The sequence below is a fragment of the Lactuca serriola genome, chromosome 9 (genome assembly GCF_051521515.1).
Source record: "Lactuca serriola cultivar US96UC23 chromosome 9, Lser_US96UC23_V15, whole genome shotgun sequence".
Lineage (NCBI taxonomy): Eukaryota > Viridiplantae > Streptophyta > Magnoliopsida > Asterales > Asteraceae > Lactuca > Lactuca serriola.
The window spans coordinates 60,018,054-60,043,784 of NC_136416.1; the positions used below are offsets into that span (position 1 = coordinate 60,018,054).

At 37.9% G+C, this 25,731-nt stretch overlaps 1 protein-coding gene across 1 annotated transcript; it reads left to right on the forward strand.

The window, feature by feature from the left end:
• The first annotated feature begins 474 nt into the window (after positions 1-474).
• LOC145077100 (OVARIAN TUMOR DOMAIN-containing deubiquitinating enzyme 4-like) lies at positions 475-2,116 on the forward strand. Its single transcript, XM_079022881.1, has 5 exons — positions 475-1,116; positions 1,320-1,441; positions 1,525-1,565; positions 1,663-1,761; positions 1,874-2,116. The coding sequence occupies exons 1-5, from the start codon at positions 630-632 to the stop codon at positions 2,022-2,024; spliced, it is 900 nt and encodes a 299-aa protein (XP_078879007.1). The 5' UTR covers positions 475-629; the 3' UTR covers positions 2,025-2,116.
• Positions 2,117-25,731: the final 23,615 nt, after the last annotated feature.

Sequence of the window (25,731 nt, forward strand, 5' to 3'; positions counted from 1 at the left end):
ATATAGTTAATTAAAAAAAATACTTATTGTATTTCTACAATATGAAAACTGTTCCATTACTTATTTAATGGTCCTATTAATTAACTTATTTATTATATTATTGTTTATATAACTTTTTATTATTAAGTAATTAAAAATATACAAAATTCATCTCAATCATTAGAAAAAGCTCAATGATAAGAGCTTGTAAATAAACAAAATTATTTACACGAAATTGTTTTACACAAATTATATTTTGAAAAAAATCTTACAATTTGGAACTACGGAACTTTTTGATTTTAAAAAGCTTATAAAAAGCTCAATTTTGTGTATGCTCAAATAACAACATGATGTCAACACAAAAATTTCCTTGATGAATGGTGTTCGAAAAAAAATATCCTTGATGAACACGTGAATAACTATGATTAGCACGTGTCAAACATCTCCACAACAGATTCTCGACAGCCGTCGATTCTTCCAACTATAAAATCTATTAAACGGACTACACAACCCAAGCGCATCTCGAGAGGCCACTGAATATTTCTCTTGCTGTAAATACCTCGCTTTTTATCTCCTTAACGGTTCGCCGTCATTTTTCAAATCACCGATTGGTTCACCTCCTCCGTCTTACCGCCGTTTTTACTCCGGTGATGCTCGGCGACGTACTTTGTGAACCAGCAAAGCATTGGTTTCTCGGGTCGTCGTTATCTACCGGCCACTACGGTTCGGTAGCGCATCGCCGTCATGCTTCTGATAGCAGTTTTCCGATCAAACTAGTAGTTCCAGCCACCGATTGTGTCGACCGTCGTTCTATAGTTAACGGATTGAATTTCTCTGATTCCGGCGTATCCGCTTCTATATGGCATGCTATCCTTCCTGCCGGAAATGATCGAGGAAGGCACAATCCGAGCCCCGTCGGCGAAGGTTCATGGAACGTCGCCTGGGATGTCCGCCCCGCACGGTGGCTTCATCGACCTCATACGGCGTGGCTGCTTTTCGGCATATGCGCTTACCTCGCCGCACCACCGGTGGAGTTTACGGAATCCGTTTCGGATTCTGTGGTTGCGGATGACGACGACATTAATGGAATTTGTACCACAGGTGTCCTAGAAAACTCCGTCAATTACAGAGTCACAGGTATGCGATAGTTCAAATGTGACAGGTGACTTTTGGGTTTAAAGTGGCTAATTAACACAATTGGCTATCATTACCTTTCGAATCAGATGAATAATAGTTTAGGAACACATCGATCAACTAATTGGTTCTTAACCATGATACTTTTTTCATTAACCATTATATATATACCTGAATTGATTACTTTTACATCTTAATCAATACAGGGGTTCCAGCAGACGGAAGATGCTTATTTCGTGCAATAGCTCATATGGTTTGCTTGAAAAACGGGGAAGAAGCTCCGGATGAGAATCGTCAAAAACTACTTGCTGATGAATTAAGAATTCAAGTAAAGGCTTTCTGATTTTTTTTTTCTTCGAACAATTACATGATCAGTTTTCTTGAATCGAACATGTTGTCATCACCATGCAGGTCGTTAATGAGCTCATCAAGAGACAAAAAGAGATCGAATGGTAATTTTCTTCATCATAATTTGGACATCAAGTTCACAGCTTGAACAGTTTCTGGGGGTTCAACAATTATGATTAATTCTTTTGTTATGTTCATAAGGTTTATCGAGGAAGACTTTGATGCATATGTGAAGAGGATCGAGAAACCATTTGTATGGGGTGGAGAGCCTGAATTGTTGATGGCTTCTCATGTTCTTAAGTGAGTTCTCTATGCCATATATATGTATAATGTTTTACTTTTCAGATTAAAAATCTGCATAAAGAAACCATTTTTTTGCATGTGTTCTCATGGGTATAATTGTACTTTACAGGACAATAATTTCGGTGTACATGTTGGAGAGTGGGTCTAGCAAGTTGTCAAAGATTGCAACTTATGGTGAAGAGTATGAAAATGGTGAAAATAGTTCGATCAAGGTTTTGTTTCATGGCTATGGTCATTATGACATATTGGAAGACATATGATTTTTGCAAGATCTTTAATTTAAGGTTCATATTCATGTCAATAATATTCAAATACCATATGATTTTCTAAAGATCTTTTGCCATTAGTTTTATATGCTATGGTTAATTTGGTGCTAATTTATTATATAGGAAAACTCAACAAACCTTGAGAGCAATATTTTTAGAATGAAACTAGTAAGTTTTATGAAAAGTATTAATAATCAACCTAAAAAAATGTTTTCTTTTACCATCGTAGAGGGAGTTGATTTTTTTAGTAACTTTTAGTGTTTTATTTTAGTAACTTTTAGTGTTTTACTAAAAAAAAATGTTTAAGTGGTTTTTTAGTAACTTTTAGTGTTTTATTTTAGTCATTATATTTTGTTTAAGCTATTATTAGTCATTGGATTTTTTTTTTTTCATTTTAGTCACTTTAACCGGTGATACCCAATGTAAATGACGTGACTAGTGACATCAACATGGAATAACATCGTCAATGTTTACTTAGTCATCGAATTTTTTTGGTATTTTGTTTGTCATTAAATTTTATTTAAGTTACTATTAATCATTGAACTTGTTTAAAATTTTCATTTTAATCATTCTTTTTTTTTTTTACTGTCATTTATACATTTGTTTGTTTTAAAAAAAAAACTACTTTTTTTTTCCTTTTCTTAAAGTAAATTATACGAATTATCCATGTGATTTAGGATAGTCTATGCATTTAGTCCTTAATTTTTTAAAAAAAGTATGGTCCCCATAACTTTAAAAATAAGGGTTTTGCCCTCCTCTTCACTTTTGTGTCCGTAAGAAACACGTTTAATCATCATCGGTAATTATTTTCATTTTTGGCCAACTCCACACTCTTGGTTTTGACATCTAGAACGTTATTGTCATCTTGATTCTTATATGTATTTTGGATTTTAGACATCAAAGGAAATTTTCACAAATAAGCACTTATCATAGAATTAAGGCAACCGTTAAACCTTCTACCAACATTCTCTTTGGTCTGACTTATTGGTGTTTCAATTGCTCTGTATAAAAATATAACCCTTGTGCGTTAAAGGAGGATCAAGTCCACTGAGCTTTTGGGATAACCAAGATGACATTAATATTCTAGAAATCAATTGAAGCAATTAAAGGAGAGTCGAGTCCCCTGATTCGAGATTTAAGGCACAAGGGCCATGTTTTTGCATGAAGAAATTAAAAACATGGAAAGTTAGAGCAAAGAGAATATAGGTAAGATGCTCGATGATGTAACGTCGTGATTTTTACCATGATTTTTTTTCTTTTATTTAACAAACTTTTTTATTCAACCCATTTAAAACATAACAAAAGCAAATGTTCAAAATGGTAAAACATCAAACGTGTCCAAAGTGGTAACTTTCTCCCCCCAAGCAAATCTCTCAGATGCCTGCACCAACCAAGAGACACAAAGGAGAAGAGAAAAGTGTCAACCCACACTTAGTGAATTCATAAAGGCCGCACATAAAATATACAAACCTTAAATAGGTCAATCATTCATACTACTATGAAGCCTAAAAATCAAGGTTCTATAAAGCTCGTCATGGTTGTGCCATGGCGCGTCATGGCTCCAAGGTTTGTACCTGCCACCACACTTTTTAAAAATGTCACATTAAGTCATATACATATATATAAATGAATTATATTAGAATATATATATATATATATATATATATATATATATATATATATATATATATATATATATAAGTATCTACAAAAGTCTCACCTTAAGACAGGCCTTACAAACGACATGACTCGTCATGGCTCATAATAGATTGAGGCTTGACATTGCTGCCAAATCACGTTTTACGTTATTTAGAACCTTGATAAAAATGATAATAAATACCACTTAGATCGGAGGGTGTACTCACACTTCACCACTCACTTTTTCTATGCTATGTCAACTTTCTACTCACTCACCTTTCACTAACTAAAAGCCATGAGATTGTCACTTTCACTTCCTCTTATTTTTTATTTTTTGAAAAATGTTTTATACCAATATTATACCCTATTTGTTGGGAATTAAAAACTATAAATTTCGATATATTTTTTATAATTTTTTAAGATATATATATATATATATATATATATATATATATATATATATATATATATATATATATATATATATATATATATAGAGAGAGAGAGAGAGAGAGAGAGAGAGAGAGACTAAACTACAGATTTGGTCCATGTGATTAGCAAAATAATGTGGATAGAGTCCAAAAAGTTATCAACTTGCACCGTTGGTCCAAAATCACAAACTTTCTGCGGATTTGGTCCCTAAAAATTTTAAAATGACTTGAAATGACTATTTTACCCTTCCAATTTATATTTTCTATCTGTTTTTATTTATTTCAATAATTTAGTAACTACAAAAAACAAAAAGAAAATACAAACCCTCCCACCCTACCCCATACACATATAACCCCACCCTCCTCTATTATTGATTTAATTCGCATACATATACATTATCCAAGGATGAACACAATGAAGTTCTGGGAATACCAGATAAAGATTTAACCAGATTTAAGTATTTAACACACATTAGAGTACTTAACCTCTTTTAATCTCTCTCTCTCTCTCTCTCTCTCTTCTGTTCTTGAGTCAACAAACACACACACACACTGATAAACCAGATCGAGAACACTTTTTATTTATAAAATCATGAGAAGAATTGTATGATAAGCTGTGAGATGAACTAGATGAATATTTGACATACATGTTGTAGATTTATCTAGGCATAAACGTGTTAGATGAACCAGATGGAGAACACTTCAATGTCATATCAGTGGTAGGATGCTGTTATGTTTTCGGCAAATTCGATACATGGATTTTCTAGGATTCCATTACCCAAATACTTCTAAGGCGGTAGGGTTTTCACCGTCGGAGCTAGGTTTTCATTTAGTAACCCTCCAAGATCGAGTGTTATAATTTCTAGATGGTCCGATGGTATCAATTTCTGGGTTCATCAATATGTAAAAGTGACAGCGGTCCGATTTTCACACTTGCTCATCACCTCAATATCCTCTTATTTACTCTTTGTCCTCTACAATCACAAATGGCCTCTTCTTTTGACTTGTCTCCTTGCTTATTATCTTCTTCGCTTCTCATTCTGCAACTACATTCTCACGTCTTTGTTCATAGATCCTTACAACAGGTGGGAGGCGTTTTTTCGGTGGATGATAGGTAGATCTACGGTAGAGATGGAGTGTGGTGCTTGTGGAGAAATTAGGATGGGGAGATGGTAAATTTAAATGGGTTTGGGTTTTTTTAGGATAAGGAAAAAAGAGAAAGATTGGGAAGAGGGAAGAGGCTAAGAGGTAACCGGGGGAGGGGGTGGATAATTCTTTTTTATTATTAGTGATTTTCTATTTAAAAAGGAATTAAAATAAATATATAAAATCTTTAAAAGAAATTGAAATGGTAAGAGAGTCATTCCATATTGTTCATGGACTAAATCCGTGGAAAGTTTGTGATTTTGGACCAATGGTATAAGTTGAAAACTTTTTGGACTCCATCCATATTTTTTTAGCTATCTATAGAGACCAAATTAGTAGTTTTTATATATATATATATATATATATATATATATATATATATACACACACACACACATATATATATATATATATATATATATATATATATATATATTAAAGGCTAAAACCAATAAAAATAATACAAAAAAAGAGATGGCCAATCACATGAGGAAAGAGAGGGTAGGGTACCCTGCCCTCTCTCTTTCCCCGCACCGCCTAAACTGTACCCAGGGTGTGATGTTCCTCGGTGTGGTTACCATTTCCCATTACCTTTCCCACTTCACTCCTTCCAGCCTTAGCAAACAATCATATATCATAATCATTCAATCTCATGTTCTAATGCATAATCATTCAACTGCAGTACAAGCACATAACATATATGATCAACCACATACCATATAAGCAACTGCATAACATATAAACAATCACATTTCATATATAACCAACATCTTATTACATATAATTCAAACTTTTAATATATAGTCAACCTTTACTGCATAATAAACCTTTTAATATATAATCTACCTTTCATTATATATTCAATATTTTATTATAAAAGCAACCTTTTGTTACATATGATCAACAATAAGATATGAAAGTGTCTCTTAGTGCCACCTAACCCAAGAGAATTACATCATTCACTTCTCATGTGATAGGCTAGTCAAATGGTCTAAGTGTCTCATAAATTCCACCCAAAACACCAACCCCAAGACTCCACTTTTTCCACTCCGACTTAGCGAAATACAAGTACATCGAAGTTTTGTTCAGGAATAGGTACGAGTCGTGCCAATTCTACCGCAAATCCCACATGTTGCTTGATCTGGCCATGAACGAGGACCCACATCACTCCAGTCCACGAACACCAAAGTGCTTGTGAACCATGTGTCACACGACCATCTAGAATGACTATTAAAACGTTATCGCATCCGGCTTAAAAAAATAAAGTTTCATTGCTCGAATGCATTAAAGGATAACATAAGGAAGCAGGGTCGAATTCTCTGGGACACAACCTAATGGTCAATGCCTGTTTGCGTAAGGCACATACTCGTCAAAAACAGAAAATATAAAAGGGTTTTTGATTATTAATTAAAACTAGAAATTGCAGTGAAATAAACTAAATGAAGTTAAATAATAGAAAGTGAATTCAGTTCTGCTGCGACTTTCCTAATCATGCAATCAATACAAACCTAGTTATTCAAAGTGTGTTCTATCTAAGCTGATATTGAAAACTACTAACAAGATCTACTAAGTTCTCTTTTACTAGTTAATTAACCAAAACAAGCTCTTTAGTTAATCCTAACTTTTTACTGATCTAATTAAATACGCTCTTAATTAAATTTAAAAAAGCAACATTAAGATCTGTGTAAAATTCCCAACAATATTCAATACTTGTCACAAGCTCGGAAGTCTAAAAATATGAAATTTCAGTTTATATCATAATTAAATCTCAACATGGAACCAATATAATATTTGTTACTTATTACCAGTTGATTATAACAATTACAAATTCCATTAACTGATTAACTAGAATGATTTAATCCTAAATTAGGTGATAAAGCTAAAAAGAACTAAAATCAAACATTCATTAAGCACAAAACTAAAAAATCTAGATAGAATCACAAATTAAAAACAAAGTCTAATGATTGATTATATAAAAAGTACAGATCTATGTAGAACTGAAATCTAGGGTTTAGGCAGACATGGATAAAACCCGATCAAAACTAATGAAAAGAAAGATTAAACTACTAATTCTAACTAAAGAATGATTAAGATGATCCACAACCTTCAGATCTTCAAAAAATGATGAAAATGCAGAAGTCGTTTTCGTCGTCCAGGAATGTCTTGGCTTTAACCAAGTCAACATCTGGTATTTATATAACAGACTTGGCAGAAAATAAGGGTTCTGGCAATAAGCACGACCCATGTTTGGGAAACACAGGCCGTGTAAGGTCATCGAAAATTAAGAATTAGAAAAAAATAAGAAAAAATAAAAAAATTGGACTTCGATAGGGAAGCACGGCCCATGCTTGGCTTCGCAGATTAAAATATCCAAGTAATAGAACTAATTGGGATTAGGAGGTAGGCACGGACCGTGCTTGGGAGGTAAGACTTGTTCTTGGGAGGCACGGTCCGTGCTTCAGGACCGAAGATTTAAAAGGCCTAAAAAATTAGAAATATTTCGGTTAAGTTTCATAAGTGAAGAATGACCCGTGTTTGGTGAGACCTAGCCCGTATTTGGTATTTTTAGCATTTTGGCTCCAAATAAGTTCTAGATATGCTCCAATTATGCTCCAAATATGCTCCATTTATGCTCCAAAATATGCTCCACTTCAAATTACCTGAAATAGACACCATAACATGAGTAGTACGAGAATTCTTACGAAGTACATGAACTAGACATTATTTAACTATTGCATATGAAAACGCATAAAATATGATGCAAAATGCTAATAAAAACTATCCTAAAAGATGCATAGAATGTCATATGTCAAATCTCCCAAGCTTAAACCTTACTTGCCCTCAAGTAATAAATAGATCAAAAATTGTAAACAAAATGGAAAGATATAGGCAACATAAAAAGGAACTTAGAATAAAAAACTAAAATAAAACAAAGGAAACTAAAAACTTGAACTTTAATAAATAAAACACTAGATTTATATCATAATTTTCAATTCATCAAGACCTTGCCCACCTGTAACACCCAAATTTTCAAAATAAATTTTCACATTTTATAAAACACATTTTCATTCATAATCGTTATAAAAACACCATTGTATCACATAGTCAAAACATAACATCACATCCCCAAAAGACCACACACAACACATATTAGCCACTCGAGGTTATAACTTACTTTGACCCTCTGGTCAATGTGTCTCAGTGGGACCCTCCAGTCCCATAACTCTGTGGGCCCTCTGGCCCTAACTCTATGGACCTTCCGGTCCTAACTCTGTAAACTCTGTAACATACATAGCATAAAGCACATAAAAATCACATCATGCAAGAACATACAAATACTCTGTCTCATAACTCTAATTACCACTCTAGGTAAAGTATAGTGAGAAGACTCACCTCGGGTAACTCGGTGAAATCTCGAACTCTGTAATATCCGATCAAGCCTCCGCCTAATCATATGAAATAAACACTCTAAAAATCAATACATCTCTCAAGGCTAGACTATTCCTCCTCTTAGTACTCTCAGAAGGGTAAAAGACCATTTTACCCCTCTCATGGCTCAAAGACCCTAAAGTTGACCAAACCCTAAAAGTCAACAAAAGTCAACTCCCCGGGTTACGCTGCGCGTACCACACATGTACGTTGGGTGTACCTGATGTCTTCACAGAAAGCGGGGTGCGCGACCCCTTACGCCGTGCGTACTGGGATTACGCCCAACGTAACTCCCAGTTTCAGACTCTAAGCATTTTGGTGTCTTAATCCGTTAAGACCCATGTCTAACTTCTATATCTGACCATTTATAACCCTCTTAATCCATAAAGTCGGCGACGTTAAGCCTTTGCATGGATGGACAAGTCACTCACACCCATAATACTCCACTTCCTCACACTAAAAAGCTCAATACTCATGCATAACCTCATATCCACGACCAAGATGGAAACTTTTTGGATTTATAACACAAATAACACTTAAATGGGGCAGATCTAGGTCCATGGAGCACATTACACTCATAAAGTCTCCACCTTTGGGACTTTTAACCCTAAAATGGTCCATGCAACCATCTAACCAAAAAAGAAGAGGAAAGTTTTGAACTTTATATCTCCAAATGCAGCTCCTTCCTCTGTAGATCTCAAATCCAAACTTGCACTTCAAGCTCTAGCCTCCACAAGCTCCTCTCCTTCTTCTTCACACACACCAAGGCACTTTTAGCTCCAAAACACTCACTCTCAAGCTAAGGACGATTGGGAGGCTCTCTTAGGGTTTTACTCACTGATATGGAGGCTGAGAAATGAGTCTTAGCATCCATTATATAGTCAAGTCAAATATTAGGGTTTGCATCTGGACCTATTACACCCAGCGTAACCTTGGGTACGCCCAACGTACCCAGGCGAGTCCGCGTCCAAATTAAGCGCATGAGTACACGCAGCGTACTCCCCAATACGCCCAGCGTACTCATTTGCTACAATAATTCTCACAAGGACCACTTCTGACAACTTCACAAAATGGAAGGACATAATAGCTTTACCTGGATTTCGGGATCTAATAATTCTCCCCCACTAGAACCAGACTTCGACCTCGAAGTCTCATGCTGAAAACAACTCCGGATGCTACTCCCGCATCTCTGACTCCGGCTCCCAAGTCAGCTTGGACCCCTTCCGGTGCTGCCACTGGACCTAAACCAGTGACACCTCCTTGTTCCTCAGAATCTTGACCTTCCGGTCCAAGATCACGATCGGCCTCTCAACATAATTAAGACCCGCATCTACCTGGATATACTCCAATGGTACCACTGCCGACTCATCGACTATGCACTTCCTTAGCTGAGACACGTGGAAGGTATCATGAATCTGGCTCAACTCCGCAGGTAGCTCCAATCGATATGCTACCCTGCCCACCCTCGTAGTAACCCTGAACGGTCTAATGTACCGGGCCCCAACTTGCCCCTTTTCCTGAATCGGATCACTCCTTTCCAAGGAGACACTTTCAAGAGTACAAAATCTCCAACCTGGAACTCGAGCTCGGATCGACGCCTATCCGCGTAACTCTTCTGGCGACTCTAGGCCATCGGCAATCTCTGTCTCACCTGTTGTATCTGCTCTGTAGTCTGAAGCACTATCTCAGTGCTGCCCATCACTCGCTGCCCTACCTCTCCCCAACAAATGGGAGTCCGACACCTCCTCCCATACAATAACTCAAAGGGAGGCATACCAATGCTCGAATGGTGGCTGTTGTTATAAGAAAACTCGGCCAAAGGCTGATACGTATCCCAACTTCCTCCAAAGTCCAACACACATGCTCGAAGCATGTCATCGAGCGTCTGAATCGTCCGCTCACTCTGACCGTCCGTCTGCGGGTGGTATGCAGTACTGAAATGCAGCCTCGTACCCAACTCCTCACGGAATTTCTTCCAGAACCTGGAAGTGAAACGCACATCTCGATCCAACACAATCGAGATTGGCACACCATGCCGCTATACCACCTCTCTCACATACACTTCTGCCAGCCTCTCTACAGAAGAGCTCTCACTGATAGCTAGAAAATGAGCGCTCTTCGTCAGCCGGTCGACTATCACCCAAATTGCATCGACGCCTCTCGCATTCGTCGGCAATTTGGTGATAATATCCATGGAAATTTGCTCCCACTTCCATTTGGGAACCTCAAGCGGCTGCAACTTGCCATGCGGACACTAGTGCTCAGCCTTAACCATGCGACAGGTCAAGCACCTCTCTACAAACCAAGCCAAATCCCTCTTCATATAGGGCAACCAATAATCTCTTTTCAGGTCCAAATACATCTTAGTGGCCCCGAGATGGATTGAAAACCTCGACCTATGCGCCTCCTCTATCAAAATAGCATGTGCCCCACCCTCAAATGGCACCCAAATCCGGCCCTGGAAGGTCATAAGCCCCCGACTATCGGCAATGAACTCCGATATCTACCCAATCACCCACTCTCGCTTACGGTTCTCCAGTCTCATGGCCTCCACCTGGACCTCCCGAATGGTGTCCAACACCGGAGTCATCACTGTCAACCTCATACATACATCTCGCAAAGGGGTACTCTTTGCCCTGCGACTCAAATCATCGGCTACCCTGTTAGCCTTGCCCGGGTGGTACATGATCTCGCACTTATAATCCTTTACCACGTCCAACCATCTCCTATGACGCATGTTCAAGTTGGGCTGGTCCATCAGATACTTCAAGCTCTTGTGGTCCGTGTATATGGTACACCGAACCCCATATAAATAGTGACGCCAGATCTTGAGGGCGAACACCACAGCCCCCAACTCCAGATCGTGCGTAAGGGACCTCGTCTCATGAGGCTTCAGCTGCCTCGATGCGTATGCTATCACATGCCCCCTCTGCATCCGCACCGCACCCAGTCCCGATATCGACGCGTCACAATATACCACAAAGTCCTCCATTCCCTCCAGAAGGGCCAACACTGGGGCTTCGCACAATCTCTGGCGAAGTGTCTCGAATGAGGCCTGCTGCTCCGGGCCCCAACTGAAAGCCACGCCCTTCCGGGTCAGCCTGGTGAGAGGAACCGCAATCCTGGAGAAATCCTGAATGAATCTCAGATAATATCCGGCCAACCCCAGGAAACTCCTGATCTCCGAAGGGGATCTCGGCACTTCCCAACTCATCACCGCCTCAATCTTGGCCGAATCGACCAATATCCCATTCTGGTTGACGAGGTGCCCTAGAAACTGGACCTCCCGTAACCAAAAATCACACTTGGAGAATTTGGCGTAAAGCCTCTCCGATCTCAGAACTCCAAGGATCTCCCTCAAATGCTCCTCGTGCTGCTCTCTGGACCTCGAATACACCAATATATCATCAATGAACACGATCACCGAATGATCCAACATCGGCATGCACACCCTGTTCATGAGAACCATGAACGCCGCCGGTGCATTGGTGAGCCCGAAAGGCATCACCACGAACTCGTAACGCCCATAACGAGTCCTAAACATTGTCTTCTTGATATCCTCATCACGCACCCTCATCTGATGATATCCAGACCTCAAGTCAATCTTGGAGAACCAAGACGCTCCCTGCAACTGATCAAACAAATCATCGATCCTCAGTAAGGGGTAACGGTTCTTGACCGCCGGCTTGTTCAACTCCCGGTAATCAATGCACATCCGGTGTGAACCATCCCTTTTCTTCACAAAAAGGATCGGTGCTCCCCACGGCGAGCTACTCGGCCGTATAAACCCCTTTCCTAGCCGCTCCTGGAGCTGCGAGGATAACTCCTGCATCTCTGGAGGTGCAAGGCGATAGGGCACCTTGGCGATAGGCGCTGCCCCCGGAACCAAATCGATACGGAATTCCACTTGCCTCTCAGGAGGCACACCCGACAACTCCTCGGGGAAAACATCCGGGAACTCACGCACTATCGGGACCTCATCAACCGACCTCGGTCTCTCTGCACCTACCCTCGTATCCATCACGTAAGCTACATATCCACTACAGCCCTGCTGTAGAATCTGCCTCGCCCTCGCGGCTAAACAAAACACCGACCCAAGACGGCTACCCTCGCCATAAACTGTAAGAACTCCCCCGCTAGGGTCTTGTATGGTCACCAGCTGAAGCTTGCAGTCGATAACTGCTCTAAATCTGCTCAACCAGTCCATGCCCACGATGACACAGACATCTCCCATAGAAATCAGGACCAAATCAATCGGAAACCCCACACCGAATATCTCGAGTACACATCCTCGAATCACATCAGTGGCAAACACTGCTCTCTCGTCAGTTATGGAAACTCGCAAAGGTCGACTCAACGCCTCACGACAAATACTGATGTGTTGACTAAAGGCTAACGACACAAAAGAGCGACTCGCACCTGAGTCAAATAACACCAAAGCAGGCACAGAACACACAAGAAATGTACCTACGCATATCACCATATAAGCGTAACACCACAAACTCATAATAAATATAAGAAAGAATACATACCAGCCACAACATCGGGTGCTACGCGGACCTCCTCTGCTGTCAACTGGAAGGCTCTCCCGCGAGCCTTCGGCGCCTCGACCTTCATCGGCCGACTCTCTGTAGCTCGAACAGCAGCAGGGACTGACCCCTGAGAAGCTCCATGAGCTGACCCTCGCAACTGCGGACACTCGGCCTTCCGGTGTCCAGTCTGGTTGCAGTGAAAACACACTGCAAACCCCTTGGGGCAATCCTTGGCCATATGCCCCTCCTTGCCACACTTGTAGCAAGACCTTGCTCTGCATACCCCCTCATGACTCTTGATGCACTTGCCACAAGTGCGGCGCTTCTGGTTCCCAGATCTCGAATCGGCGGGCTTAGCCCACTTGGCGGCCGGCTGGGACTGCGCCGGTCGCCGATCCCTCCCTTGAGACTCCGCCTCCTCCCTGGCCTGAGTCTCTAGCTCAATCTCCCTCTTCCGGGCATTTACCTGAAGCTCGGCAAATTTCCAGTACGTCGAGTTCGCCACGAACTCGCGGATATCTCTCCTCAAAATGCTCAAGTATCGGCTCATACGTGCCTGCTCAGAAGACATGTGCTCAGGGCAGAACATCTCCCTCTCATGAAACATCATGGTGATCATAGTAACAGACTATGTACCCTGCTTGAGGGTCAAGAACTCTTGGGCCAATCGCTCCCTTTCCACCGGGGGAACATACTCATCACGAAACATAGCGGTGAACCTCTTCCAGGTCACCGCAGCAAGATTTGCAGAAGAATAGTGCGCTGTCACAAACTTCCACCAGTCCTTCGCCCCCAAGCGAAGCTAGTTCAGCGCGAACCAAACCCTTAGATGCTCCGGACATGAACATGTGTAGAAGCACCCCTCAATGTCAGAGATCCACCTCATCGCAGCTATCAGATCCTGAGTTTCATCAAACTCTAGTGGCTTTGTATTGCTGAACTCCCGGTACAGCAACGTGTCACCCCCCTGCGGCCTGGCAGCAGCAACGGCCGCAGTGGCTGCAACATCAGCAACATCAGTAAGAGCAGCATAACGCTCATCAAAAGTATCGATCAGGGTGGTCTTGATAGACCTGAACATCTCTGGAATCTCAGCGCGGATGGCCGCAGCCACCTCATCATGAATCATCTGGCGGAGCTCCTCATCGCTCACACCCCCTCACTAAACCCTGGTCTGTGGCGTGTCCTCACCATGATGTCTCTCTGAAATACAACACAAAATATCAGAGACTCGCTCGAGTGTACACACACTCGATATCCCAATCCTACTTGATCCCTGGTACCTTAAGGATTCTTACTTGGGTTGCGCACTGATCTGATGCTTTCGGTAGTACGGGCCCAATACTACCGTCCACACCGCATCAATATTCACCCCAAGTCCTCCTAGGATCCCAAATCCCAAGTACTCTCCTCTTTCTCTCTATGCACAGTCTACTCTTAAGCAGATCTCTCATAAGCTCCTCGCTGCAATCTATTCACTCTCAAGCATCTCCTAACAGCAAAATCCCTAGGCTAAGGCGTCACAAATCAGGCCACTCTAGTCCTAATAAGAATACCTAGTCAATGTGTCTCAGTGGGACCCTCCCCAGTAAGCATAAATGTTTAGTGAGTTCCCCAAAATACCACACACAACATATATTAGCCACTCGAGGTTATAACTCTGTTTGACCCTCTGGTCAATGTGTCTCAGTGGGACCCTCCAGTCCCATAACTTTGTGGGCCCTCTGGGCCTAACTCTATGGACCTTCCGGTCCTAACTCTGTAAACTCTGTAACATACAAAGCATAAAGCACATAGAAATCACATCATTCAAGAACATACAAATACTCTGTCTCATAACTCTAATTACCACTCTAGGTAAAGTATAGTGAGAAGACTCACCTCGGGTAACTCAATGAAATCTCGAACTCTGTAATATCCGATCTAGCATCTGCCTAATCATATGAAATAAACACTCTAAATCAATACATCTCTCAAGGCTAGACTATTCCTCCTCTTAGTACTCTCAGAAGGGTAAAAGACCATTTTACCCCTCTCATGGCTCAAAGACCCTAAAGTTGACCAAACCCTAAAAGTCAACTCCCCGGGTTACGCTGCGCGTACCACACATGTACGCTGGGCGTACCCGATGTCTTCACAGAAAGCGGGGTGTGCGACCCCTTACGCCGCGCGTACTGGGATTATGCCCAGCGTAACTCCTGGTTTCAGACTCTAATCATTTTGGGGTCTTAATCCGTTAAGATCCACGTCCAACTTCTAGATCTGACCATTTATAACCCTCTTAATCCATAAAGTCGGCGACGTTAAGCCTTTGCATGGATGGACAAGTCACTAACACCCACAATACTCCACTTCCTCACACTAAAAAGCTCAATACTCATGCATAACCTCATATCCACGACCTAGATGGAAACTTTATGGATTTATAATACAAATAACACTAAAATGGGACAGATCTAGGTCCATGGAGCACATTACACTCATAAAGTCTCCACATTTGGGACTTTTAACCCTAAAATGGTCCATGCAATCATCTAACCAAAAAGAAGAGGAAAGTTTTGAACTTTATACCTCCAAATGCAGCTCCTACCTCTGTAGATCTCAGATCCAAACTTGCACTTCAAGCTCTAGCCTCCACAAGCTCCTCTCCTTCTTCTTAACACACACACACACACACACACACCAAGGCAATTTTAGCTCCAAAACACTCACTCTCAAGCTAAGGATGATTGGGAGGCTCTCTTAGGGTTTTACTCACTGATATGGAGGTTAAGAAATAAGCCTTAGCATCCATTATATAGTGCACAAGTCAAATATTAGGGTTTGCATCTGGACCCTTTACGCCCAGCGTAACCCTGGGTATGCCCAGCGTACCCAGGTGAGTCCGCTTCTAAATTAAGCGCATAAGTACGAGTAGCGTACTCCCCAGTACGCCCAACGTACTAGCATGCTACAATAATTCTCACAAGGACCACTTTTGACACCTTCACAAAATGGAAGGACATAATAGATTTAACTGGATTTCGAGATGTTACACCACCAATATCACACATAATAACCCAATTTGAGTTCAACAATTATGTCTCACCTCAATGCATATATTTGTATCTAAAATCCTAATTACTTCCCAAGTCCAAAATACTCACATTCTTCATAGATGTTCCCTACTTATTTTGAACAACATTCATTTTTGCATCCCTCTGAATACATCTACATAAAATTTTCTTGACCTCGATGTATTTTTTTTAATTTTTTCCAAACATGCATACGATGAAGTAACCTAGATAGGAAAAAATTACAACTTGACTAATTAAGCTTTTGGCTTTTGGCAATTTTTCCTCATTTCTTCATTTTCTCATAATATTCGTACTTTGCAAGCTCTTTATTCTTTCAAAAACTTTTGTCAACTTTTTTTTTCTTTTTGCTACTGTTTTTTTGAACTAAAACCTAAAAGACAAATATATGCTTAAGCAATGGGACTTAACCTCAATCCTCATATTGGTTAAAGTATTAGTATAGAGTGCAACGACTACATAAACTTTCCTGGATACATTTTAGTACACAATACAAAACATATTATGTCCCTCAAACTACACAAGTTCGTGTTTTTGTCTCAGGATTTCACTAGAACTTGGAAGCCACATATATATTATAACATACCGGTTAAACTAAATCTTAGAATTCTTATCAAATTATCCTACATAATGCTAGAAAACTTCACCTCTAACGATTATATATATATATATATATATATATATATATATATATATATATATATATATATATATATATATATATATATATATATATATATATATATAGGTTTAGGTTCTATGGAAAACAAAAAACCCCTAAAAATGCATAAAAAAAATAATAGAGATCACAAAACTTTTTTTTTGATTTTTTTTATCAAAAAATCACAGCTTTTAACATAAAATCGCTGAAATTCTTTTGAATTTTTTTAGCGAAATTGTCAAAAAGGCTGCGATTTTTTGATAAAAAAATTCAAAAAAAAAGTTTTCTAATGTCTAGGTATTTTTTATGTATTTTTATGATTTTTAGGGTTTTTTTAGTGTTTTTTTGTTTTCCAAATAACCTTTCCATATATATATATATATATATATATATATATATATATATAATGCAGAAAATAAAGCTAAAAACAAAAATAAAATCTTTGGGGGGTTTTTATATAATGCAGAAAAATAAAGACATAAACAAAAAATATTTTTTTTGGCTTTTCTCATATTTAATGCAAATGCAAAGGAGGAAATAAAATTGAAAAAAATTAACCAAAAAACTGAAAATTTAAAAAATTTTAACAAAAAAATGCAAATTTTCACACTAACCCCCTCCACACGCTCATAATGATGCATTGTCCTCAATGCTTAAAAAGGAGTGAATAACTCAATAAAACATATAAAAATAAAAGGTTGCAGTTAGAAAAGAATGTATCCGATATGTATGTAGAAAATTCTAATTTTGACGAAGATGTTGGTGACAAAAAATTGATTTTCAGAAACTTAGAAGATCCTTTGGTTTCCCCAAGCTTTCTTGGAACTGCAACTACTCTTTATTGAATGTAGAAAAATATACTACGCATCGGTTTATCTCCCAGAAAGTCGCTTTTTTTTTTTAAAGTCGTTGGCTCATCTTTGTCCAACCAGATTATTGTGGGGCTCTTGTTCACCTCAACTCTTTTTCTTTCATACTGCATATCCCTTTAGATGTGGCAAACATTTTAGATCTGGTACATGCACACAAAACTAAAAAAGGTTAACATTTTTATTAGATGAAACATTCTACTTGAATATTCTGATTCTCTTTCTTTTTCTGATCTTCCTCTTTCCAGCAACCTCCTCTTCTTTTTCCTCAAGCTTTTTCCTTTTCATATTTTTTTTTTCTGATTTTTCCTCAGTAGAAATCATCTCCTTCTCCTCCCAAAGCTTAGCTTTTTCTGTCAACTTCGTTGATGCACTAAAATTGAAATTCCTATCTGAAAACATTTTTTGCACAAAATCATTAGAAAACTCACAGCAGTCCTGAGACAAAGGATTGTTGGTACCCAAAAAATTAATACAAGGATTACTAGCTGGAATTTTTTGTTCATTTATTTTGAAATTAGCCACATAAACTAAAATAATTAAATTTTTGTCTGATATGTCCAAATTACCCATGTCTAGAATGTAAAAAGCAGTGGAAAAAAATAAGTTCATTCACTTGGACAAGAACATCCTCCAATACACCTTTTGGGTGTACTATCGAGTGATCAGTCAATTTAATGATTGTCTCAGTCTTTTGTAAAGATCCCATTTTTTTTAAATAGATAAAGGGAGGACATTGACTAAAGCACCTAAGTCAAGAATAGCCTTTGAAAAATTTACGCTTCCCAATTTACAAGGAATCGAGAAAATTTCCGGATCCTTACACTTTGGAGGTAAGACTTTTTGCAAAATAGCAGAAATATTTTTGCTAGCTTTTATTGATTCATTAGTTTTCAATTCTTTCTTTGAAACACATAATTCTTTTAAAAACTTAGCATAAAAAGGTATTTGCTTAATAATATCTAGTAAATGAATATTTACCTCCACCTTACAAAAGGTGTCCATGATTTGCTCGTCCTCTCACTTGCGCTTCGTGCTCTTCGGTCGCGATTGGAACGGTGGGATTGGCAGGTACTGTTTTAGAACTGGTTTTGCTGGCTTGGGAGTTTCTTTCTCTTCATCTCCTTCAATTACTTTTTCACCCAAAATCTGTTCAGTTTCTGTTTTCAGCCTCCTCTTTTGGTTCAGATTTGCTTGGGCCTTCATAAATCTTCCCACTTTACAAGGTAATCGCATGCACATTGTGCTTTGGATTGTTTTCACTTTGTCCCGGTAATTTTCCTTAAGACTTCAGCAGACCCACAAAAGTGGCAAGTGGAGACATCTGATGCTCTAGATTTTTATTAGTTTCTCGAGTTTCATTATGGAATGCGTAAGTGCTGGTAGCCAAACTTTTTACTATGTCTTCCAATGACACACTGGAGCTGCCAGATTGTTTATTTGAATGTTGATTCTGAAACTGCTGTTGCTGATAATTTTGTTCATGTAGATTCTGACAAAAATTTGGAGGCTGATTAAAAATCTTATGTTACTGGTATCCTCCAACATCTTTCATTGGAGCCACATCCTCTTATAGTAGTGGACACATGTTAGTGGGATGTTCAGTTTTTAAGTAGATGCCCCATTGTTTTTCACAGATGCAACTCCTTTTTCTTTTGTCAACAACAATGACACTTTCCTCAGTTCAGAAATTTGGGCTTCTAGATGATGTGAGCTAACTTGTTTGACACCCCTTGGCTGATCATGATATCACTCTTCTTTTTTACCAGAATGTTTTGACTTAATAACAACTTTTATATCAGCTCTCGAATTTTATTTGGCGTCATGTTGCTTAAAGATTCAGCACTAGAAGCATTTATCGGCCTTCTCTCTATTGATGTCAATCCTTCACATAAGCACCGGTACAGCTGGTAATCGTTGATTTCATGTTTTAGGCACCAAACAAGTAACTTTTTGGAACGTTGCTAGTACATGTATAACGTTTCTCTTTTTCCTTGTTTGATAGTAAGGATCTCTCTACGAAGGTTTGAGACTCACGCTTCTAGAAAATATTTTTCTAAGAACAATTTCGCAAGCTTGTTCCATGTGGTCTTGGAGCCGGGTGGAAGATCATATAACCACTATTTTTCCAAATCTTGAAGTGAAAAGGGGAATGCCCTCAGTTTTATCTGATCTTCTGATATGATGAGTGGCTTTATTCCTGAACAAACCACATGAAATTCCTTGAAGAATTTATGTGGGTCTTCATTTTCGAGACCTCTGAATGTAGGAAGGAGGTGAATCAGCCCAGATTTCAACTCAAAATTTTGGGCTTCTGGAAAAGTGATGCAGAGAATTTGTTGAGTAACCTCTTCGTTTTCTGCATCTCTCATGGATGAATTTTCAAAATCATATTCATATTTATAGAGGGTGGTGGCGGGTAGGATTTAAATGGGCTTTGGGAAGGTGAGGATGGATGTGCTATTAGGATTGATAAAACGGTGATTTATGGTTCGATCCATAAGGGACTGCCTTGTGGTGTGGTACTTTTAGTGGTAATGAAGAGAATGGAACTGAAGAACCCGCTTGTTGCTTCTGAAGTTCAACTATCTTCTTCATCTTCCTTGCGGTTTCTCATCTAGATCAAATACTAGAGGTGTACAAGCCCGATAAATTATGCGCATACAAACTATTAGCGGTACCGTGTCCCCAACAACCATGCCAATTTGTTAAAACGTTGTCACGGGCATCTTAAGCAAATAAAAGTTCACTGCTCGAATGCACTAAAGGATAACACAAGGAAGCAGTGTAGAATCCTCAGGGACATGGCCTACTGGTCAATGCCTCTATGCATAAGGCACACACTAGTTAAAAACATAAAATATAAAAAGAAGTTTTGATTATTAATTAAAACTAAAAATTGCATTGAAATAAACTAATTGAAATTCAATAATAAAAAGTGAATTTAGTTATGTTGCAACTTTCCTAATCATGTAATCAATAACAACCTGGTTATTCAAAGTGTGTTCTATCTAACCTGGTACTGAAAACTACTAATAAGCTCTAGTTAGCTCTCTTTAACATAGTTAATTAACTAAAACAAGCTCTTCGGTTAATCCTAACGTTTTACTGATCTGATTAAACAAGCTCTTAATTAAATTCAGAAAATAAGCGTTAAGATCTGTGTAAAATTACCAACAAAATTCAATACTTCTCACAAGCTCGGAAGCGTAAAAATATGAAATTTTAGTTTATATCATAATTAAATCCTAACACAGAACCAATTTGATACTTGTTACTTATTACCAGTTGATTAGAATAATTACAGATTCCATTAGCTGTTTAACTAGAATGATTTAATCCTAAATTAGGCGATCAACCTAAAACGAACTAAAATCAAACATTCATTAAGCACAAAACTGAAAAATCTAAATAGAATCACAAATTAAAAACCAATTATAATGATTAATTACATAAAAATTAATGATCTATGCAAAACTAGAATCTAGGGTTTAGCCGGACATGGCTAAATTCCAATCAAAACTAATGAAAAGAAAGATTAAACTACTAATTCTTACTAAACTGAATGATTGAGATGATCCACAACCTTCACATCTTCAAAAAAGTGATGAAAATGCAGAAAATCGCCTTCGGAAGTCGTTTTCGTCATCTGGGAATGTCTTGGGTTCAACCGAGACAACATCTGGTATTTATATAATATACTTGGCAGAAAATAAGGATTTTGGCAATAAGTACGACCCGTTCTTGGGGAACACAACCTATTCTAGGTCATCGCAAATTGAGAATCCATAAAAATAAAATAAAAATCGAATATTTGGACTTCAATGGGGAAGCATGTCCGTGCTTGGGAAGAACAACCTGTGCTTGGGAAGCACGACCCGTGCTTTAAAAGCACATCCCGTTCTTGGATTTCGTAGATCAAAATATCCAAAATAATGGCACTGATTGGGATCATGAGGTAGGCACGACCCGTGCTTGGGAGGCACGACCGTGCTTCAGGACCAGAGTATTAAAATGCCTAAAAAATTAGAAGTCTTTCGGTTAAGTTTCATAAGTGAAAAGCGGCCCGTTTTTGGTGAGACCTAGCCTGCATTTGGTATTTTTTTTAGCGTTTTGGATCCAAATATGCTCCTATGCTCTAGATATGCTCCACTTATGCTCCAAATATGTTCCACTTCAAATTACCTGAAATAGACACCAAAACGTGAGTAGTGTTGGAATTCTTACGAAATACATGACTTGAACAATATTTTACTAATGCATATGAAAAAGCATAAAATATGATGCAAAATGCTAATAAAAACTATCCTAAAAGATGCATAACATGGAATATATCAATGACTTAAAACTTTCAACCTCTATGTATTAAGATCTTCCTATAGGTACTCTTTTAACCTATTAGGCATCCTCAATAATTCGGATAAGGTTTTAGGAAAAGATCATCAACTACCTAAATCCTCTATTCATACCCAACAATAACATCCATACATCAATTAAGGAATGAAACTCATAAAACCTAAATGAGTATTAATACATGCATCATACTCAACAATAAAACATCTAAACATAGTCATACATCATTATCACAAGTAACATATGTTAGCATTCCATATCCATCAAATTCATCAGTGTGGAATCAACATAACACTTAATTCCTATAATGTAAAATGACTAACGAGCATACAGTAGCATCCTAATTATCACATCATATTTAATCACAAACAATAACAAATTCATCATAATGTGAATCAAATCATCACCTACAAAATTCATGTTTCAAATATAAACATCAATGAGTTAAAACTATAAACTCACCTTAGTCAACTACAATAAATCCTACTTCACATCACACATGGCTCTATAGAGTGTCCAAACAACCTAAACATAGTTATCATTAAATTTAGTTCAAACTTAAACACTTTATAACTTAATCCTCGTTGCTATAATTATAAGATGTTAGACATGTAATGAAACCTAGCTAATTAAATAATTAGGTGTAATCATCTATTTAGCTTCTTTGATGATAGATCGTGTAAATCTATCTAATTTGTCATGCATAATATTATAAACTTAAAAGTGTTAAACATCACCCACATATTTTGAGTTGCTAATTCATTTTATAATTAGTTTTTATAGCAATTAATTAAATACTTCCTTGTAAGGTCACACTTTATGATCTGATGAGTCAAACACTCTAAATGTTGACCACCAGCGTCATCACTAACATCATCACCAGTGCCAGTGCCTCAAGACCTTATCAACGAGAGGGTCTAGACAGTGGTCTTGTTTTATCCTTGTATATTAGGTAATTATATGAATATGTATAGAATAGATAGAATATATGATATCTTGGTGATAAGGATCGGTTCATAGTATAGATTAGATACAATCCCTTAACTGAAGGGATATACTAGTATAAATTAGTATATATTCAACATTTGGGTGAAGCGCTAATATTAACGTCTTGGTGACCGTCTTTGTGACAACTCGTTTTCTTGGTGAAAACAACCCCTTTCTTAGTGAAAGACATCTTTGTGATTATTTTGTGTTCTTTATTTTGGACTAGTTAGTTTGTTCTTTGTTTATTTTACTTGAAGTGTATCCGATCGATACAAATCTTCAATTTGTCTCAGAGCAGGTTTTGATACACTCAAGTAATTATGTCGATCTCTTACAATCCCAAATCGACTACTTACAACATGATCCATCCATTTGATGAACTCAACTTCACTTCTTGGAAATCAAAGGACATGGATGCTCTCGAGATCATCAATTTTGACATCCTTGACATCATCAAAAAAGGTCTCATTGTCGTTATGCATCAGTCATCCAATGATGGTGCATCAAATATTGAGCTAAAGAAGAAATTTGTGCCAGGATACAATAGTAAGAGAAAAGGGTGCCGAATCTCGATGTAAAGGCAAGAGTTGCAATTGGAAACACACTCCCTTATTTTGTCTAGCGTTTGCTTCAAAACTGCTAAAGTGCACAAGAGATGATGATCACACTATCATATGCTTTTGAAAAAGAAAACCTCTCAAATGACGAAGCTTCAAAAGAAAAGTTTCCTATGGCCCAAATCGTTGAATCTCACTCTGATGCATCAAATGAAAGTGTTGGAACTCTTGCAGCTGATCATTCTCAAGCTGCTACAAATCTTAAGTTAGAATGGAATGCCACCTTAGCATATCTAGTAAATTTTATTTTTTAACTATTCTTCCGTCGAAAACATCAAAAAAACTGACACAATTGATCACTTACGTTTCGATTTATCTATTTCGACCGAAGAAAGATCTTATATCAAAATTGAGTTAAAACCCCTCAAAGAAAAACTCTCCTTTTTGAAAAATATCTTTCTCATTTAAAAAAGGAAAAAACTTGTATCTCGCTGACAACAATTTTCTTCACTCTGAAAAAGAAAAACTTGTTGATCATGCTAGATGCATTCATCTTATTTAAAAGAAAAATGAGCTTCTTTTCACTACAATATCACAAGAATTATTAATGCTCAGATTCCGGATCGGTGTGTGAAAATTCTTGGAGGCGATATTGAAGGTGTTGTCTCCTTAATAAAAAGGGTTGAGACTAAACAAACTTTCTATAAAGCTGATTGTTTAGCGAAAGGCTTTAATAGTAGATTTGTAAGTACCTACTTTATAAATCAAACTTTAATGAATACTTATTGATCCACTGCCTCTAACGGTAACACCAAATGTGTCTCTTAATTATCTGATCTTGATCCTTACCACCAACCTCCTCATCGTGAGTATGTTTTTCCCTCCACTAAGATCTTGCTGAAATTTCCAAGATCTAATGGTGAAGTTTATTCGGTAAACTAAATTCTTAGCATTTTTCCTCAATGCTCCATTAGCAACTCTGAACCTGACAATCAATCAAAGTCTTCTATTCCATATGACTCCTCAGTATCTCCTGAGCCTCATGACAACGTATCATCAGAGCATACCATCGATGACATTCCTTGTTCCAGAACTAAAGCAAGAATTTTTAAATCAAATGTTGAATGTTCTTCAGATTTAGCAGTTAAAAAGAAACCAAAATCTAATGTCAAAGGAAAAAAAATCTCGGAATCAAATTGTGTTATCGATGTGGTGATGCCTCTCACAAAGTCAGAGAGTGCACTTCTGAAAAGAGCTCAATTTGTGATGACAACATCATGACTCGAAATGATAAGTGAATCAAAAAGGGAAACTCTTTAAATTGTCTCCCTGACGATTGTTAAAATACTTTTTATTAAGTCTCCTAAAGTAAGATCAGTCAGTGTGTATTAATTGTATATTTTAGTTTCAGAGTAAAGAACATATTTGGTATTTTGATAGCAGTTGTTCAAGACATATAACCATATTCAAGTCTATTCTGGAAGATTTCATAAAGAATGATGGTCCTATTGTTACATATGGAGATAATGGAAATGGAGCTACAAAGGGATATGGAACCATCAAGTGCAAAGTTGTTCTATTCAAGAATGTCTTTTACGTGAAAGGTTTTTAGCACAATGTCATTTCAATCAACCAACTGTGTGACGCCGATTATGAAGTTCACTTTAACAAGATAGAAGGAGAGGTTTTTTTATCAAAAGAATGTCACTATTTTGACTGCTAATAGACAGAATGACATTTACGTCTTGGATATGTTCTTTGCTGACAACTCTCTTCATCGTTTCTTCTTCTATCGCGTTCAGTATCATCTAAATTGACTATGGCATAAAAGGTTATGCCACTTAAACTTCAAGAACATACCAAATACATCTAGGAATTAACTCGTAAGAGGAATTCCTAAGATGCATTTTTGTCAAAGATAAACTATGTTCAACGTGTGAAAATGGAAAGAAATCCAAGTCCTCTTTTAAGCCAAAGTAATGTTCTTCCATTGTTAAACCACCGAATCTTCTTCACATGGACCT

Bases quoted from the DNA above. Each gene is read 5' to 3' on its own strand.
- LOC145077100 (XM_079022881.1), top strand. From the start codon at position 630: ATGCTCGGCGACGTACTTTGTGAACCAGCAAAGCATTGGTTTCTCGGG. The intron at 1,117-1,319 runs GTATGCGATAGT...TAATCAATACAG, and splicing joins CGTCAATTACAGAGTCACAG to GGGTTCCAGCAGACGGAAGA. The intron at 1,566-1,662 runs GTAATTTTCTTC...TATGTTCATAAG, and splicing joins AGACAAAAAGAGATCGAATG to GTTTATCGAGGAAGACTTTG.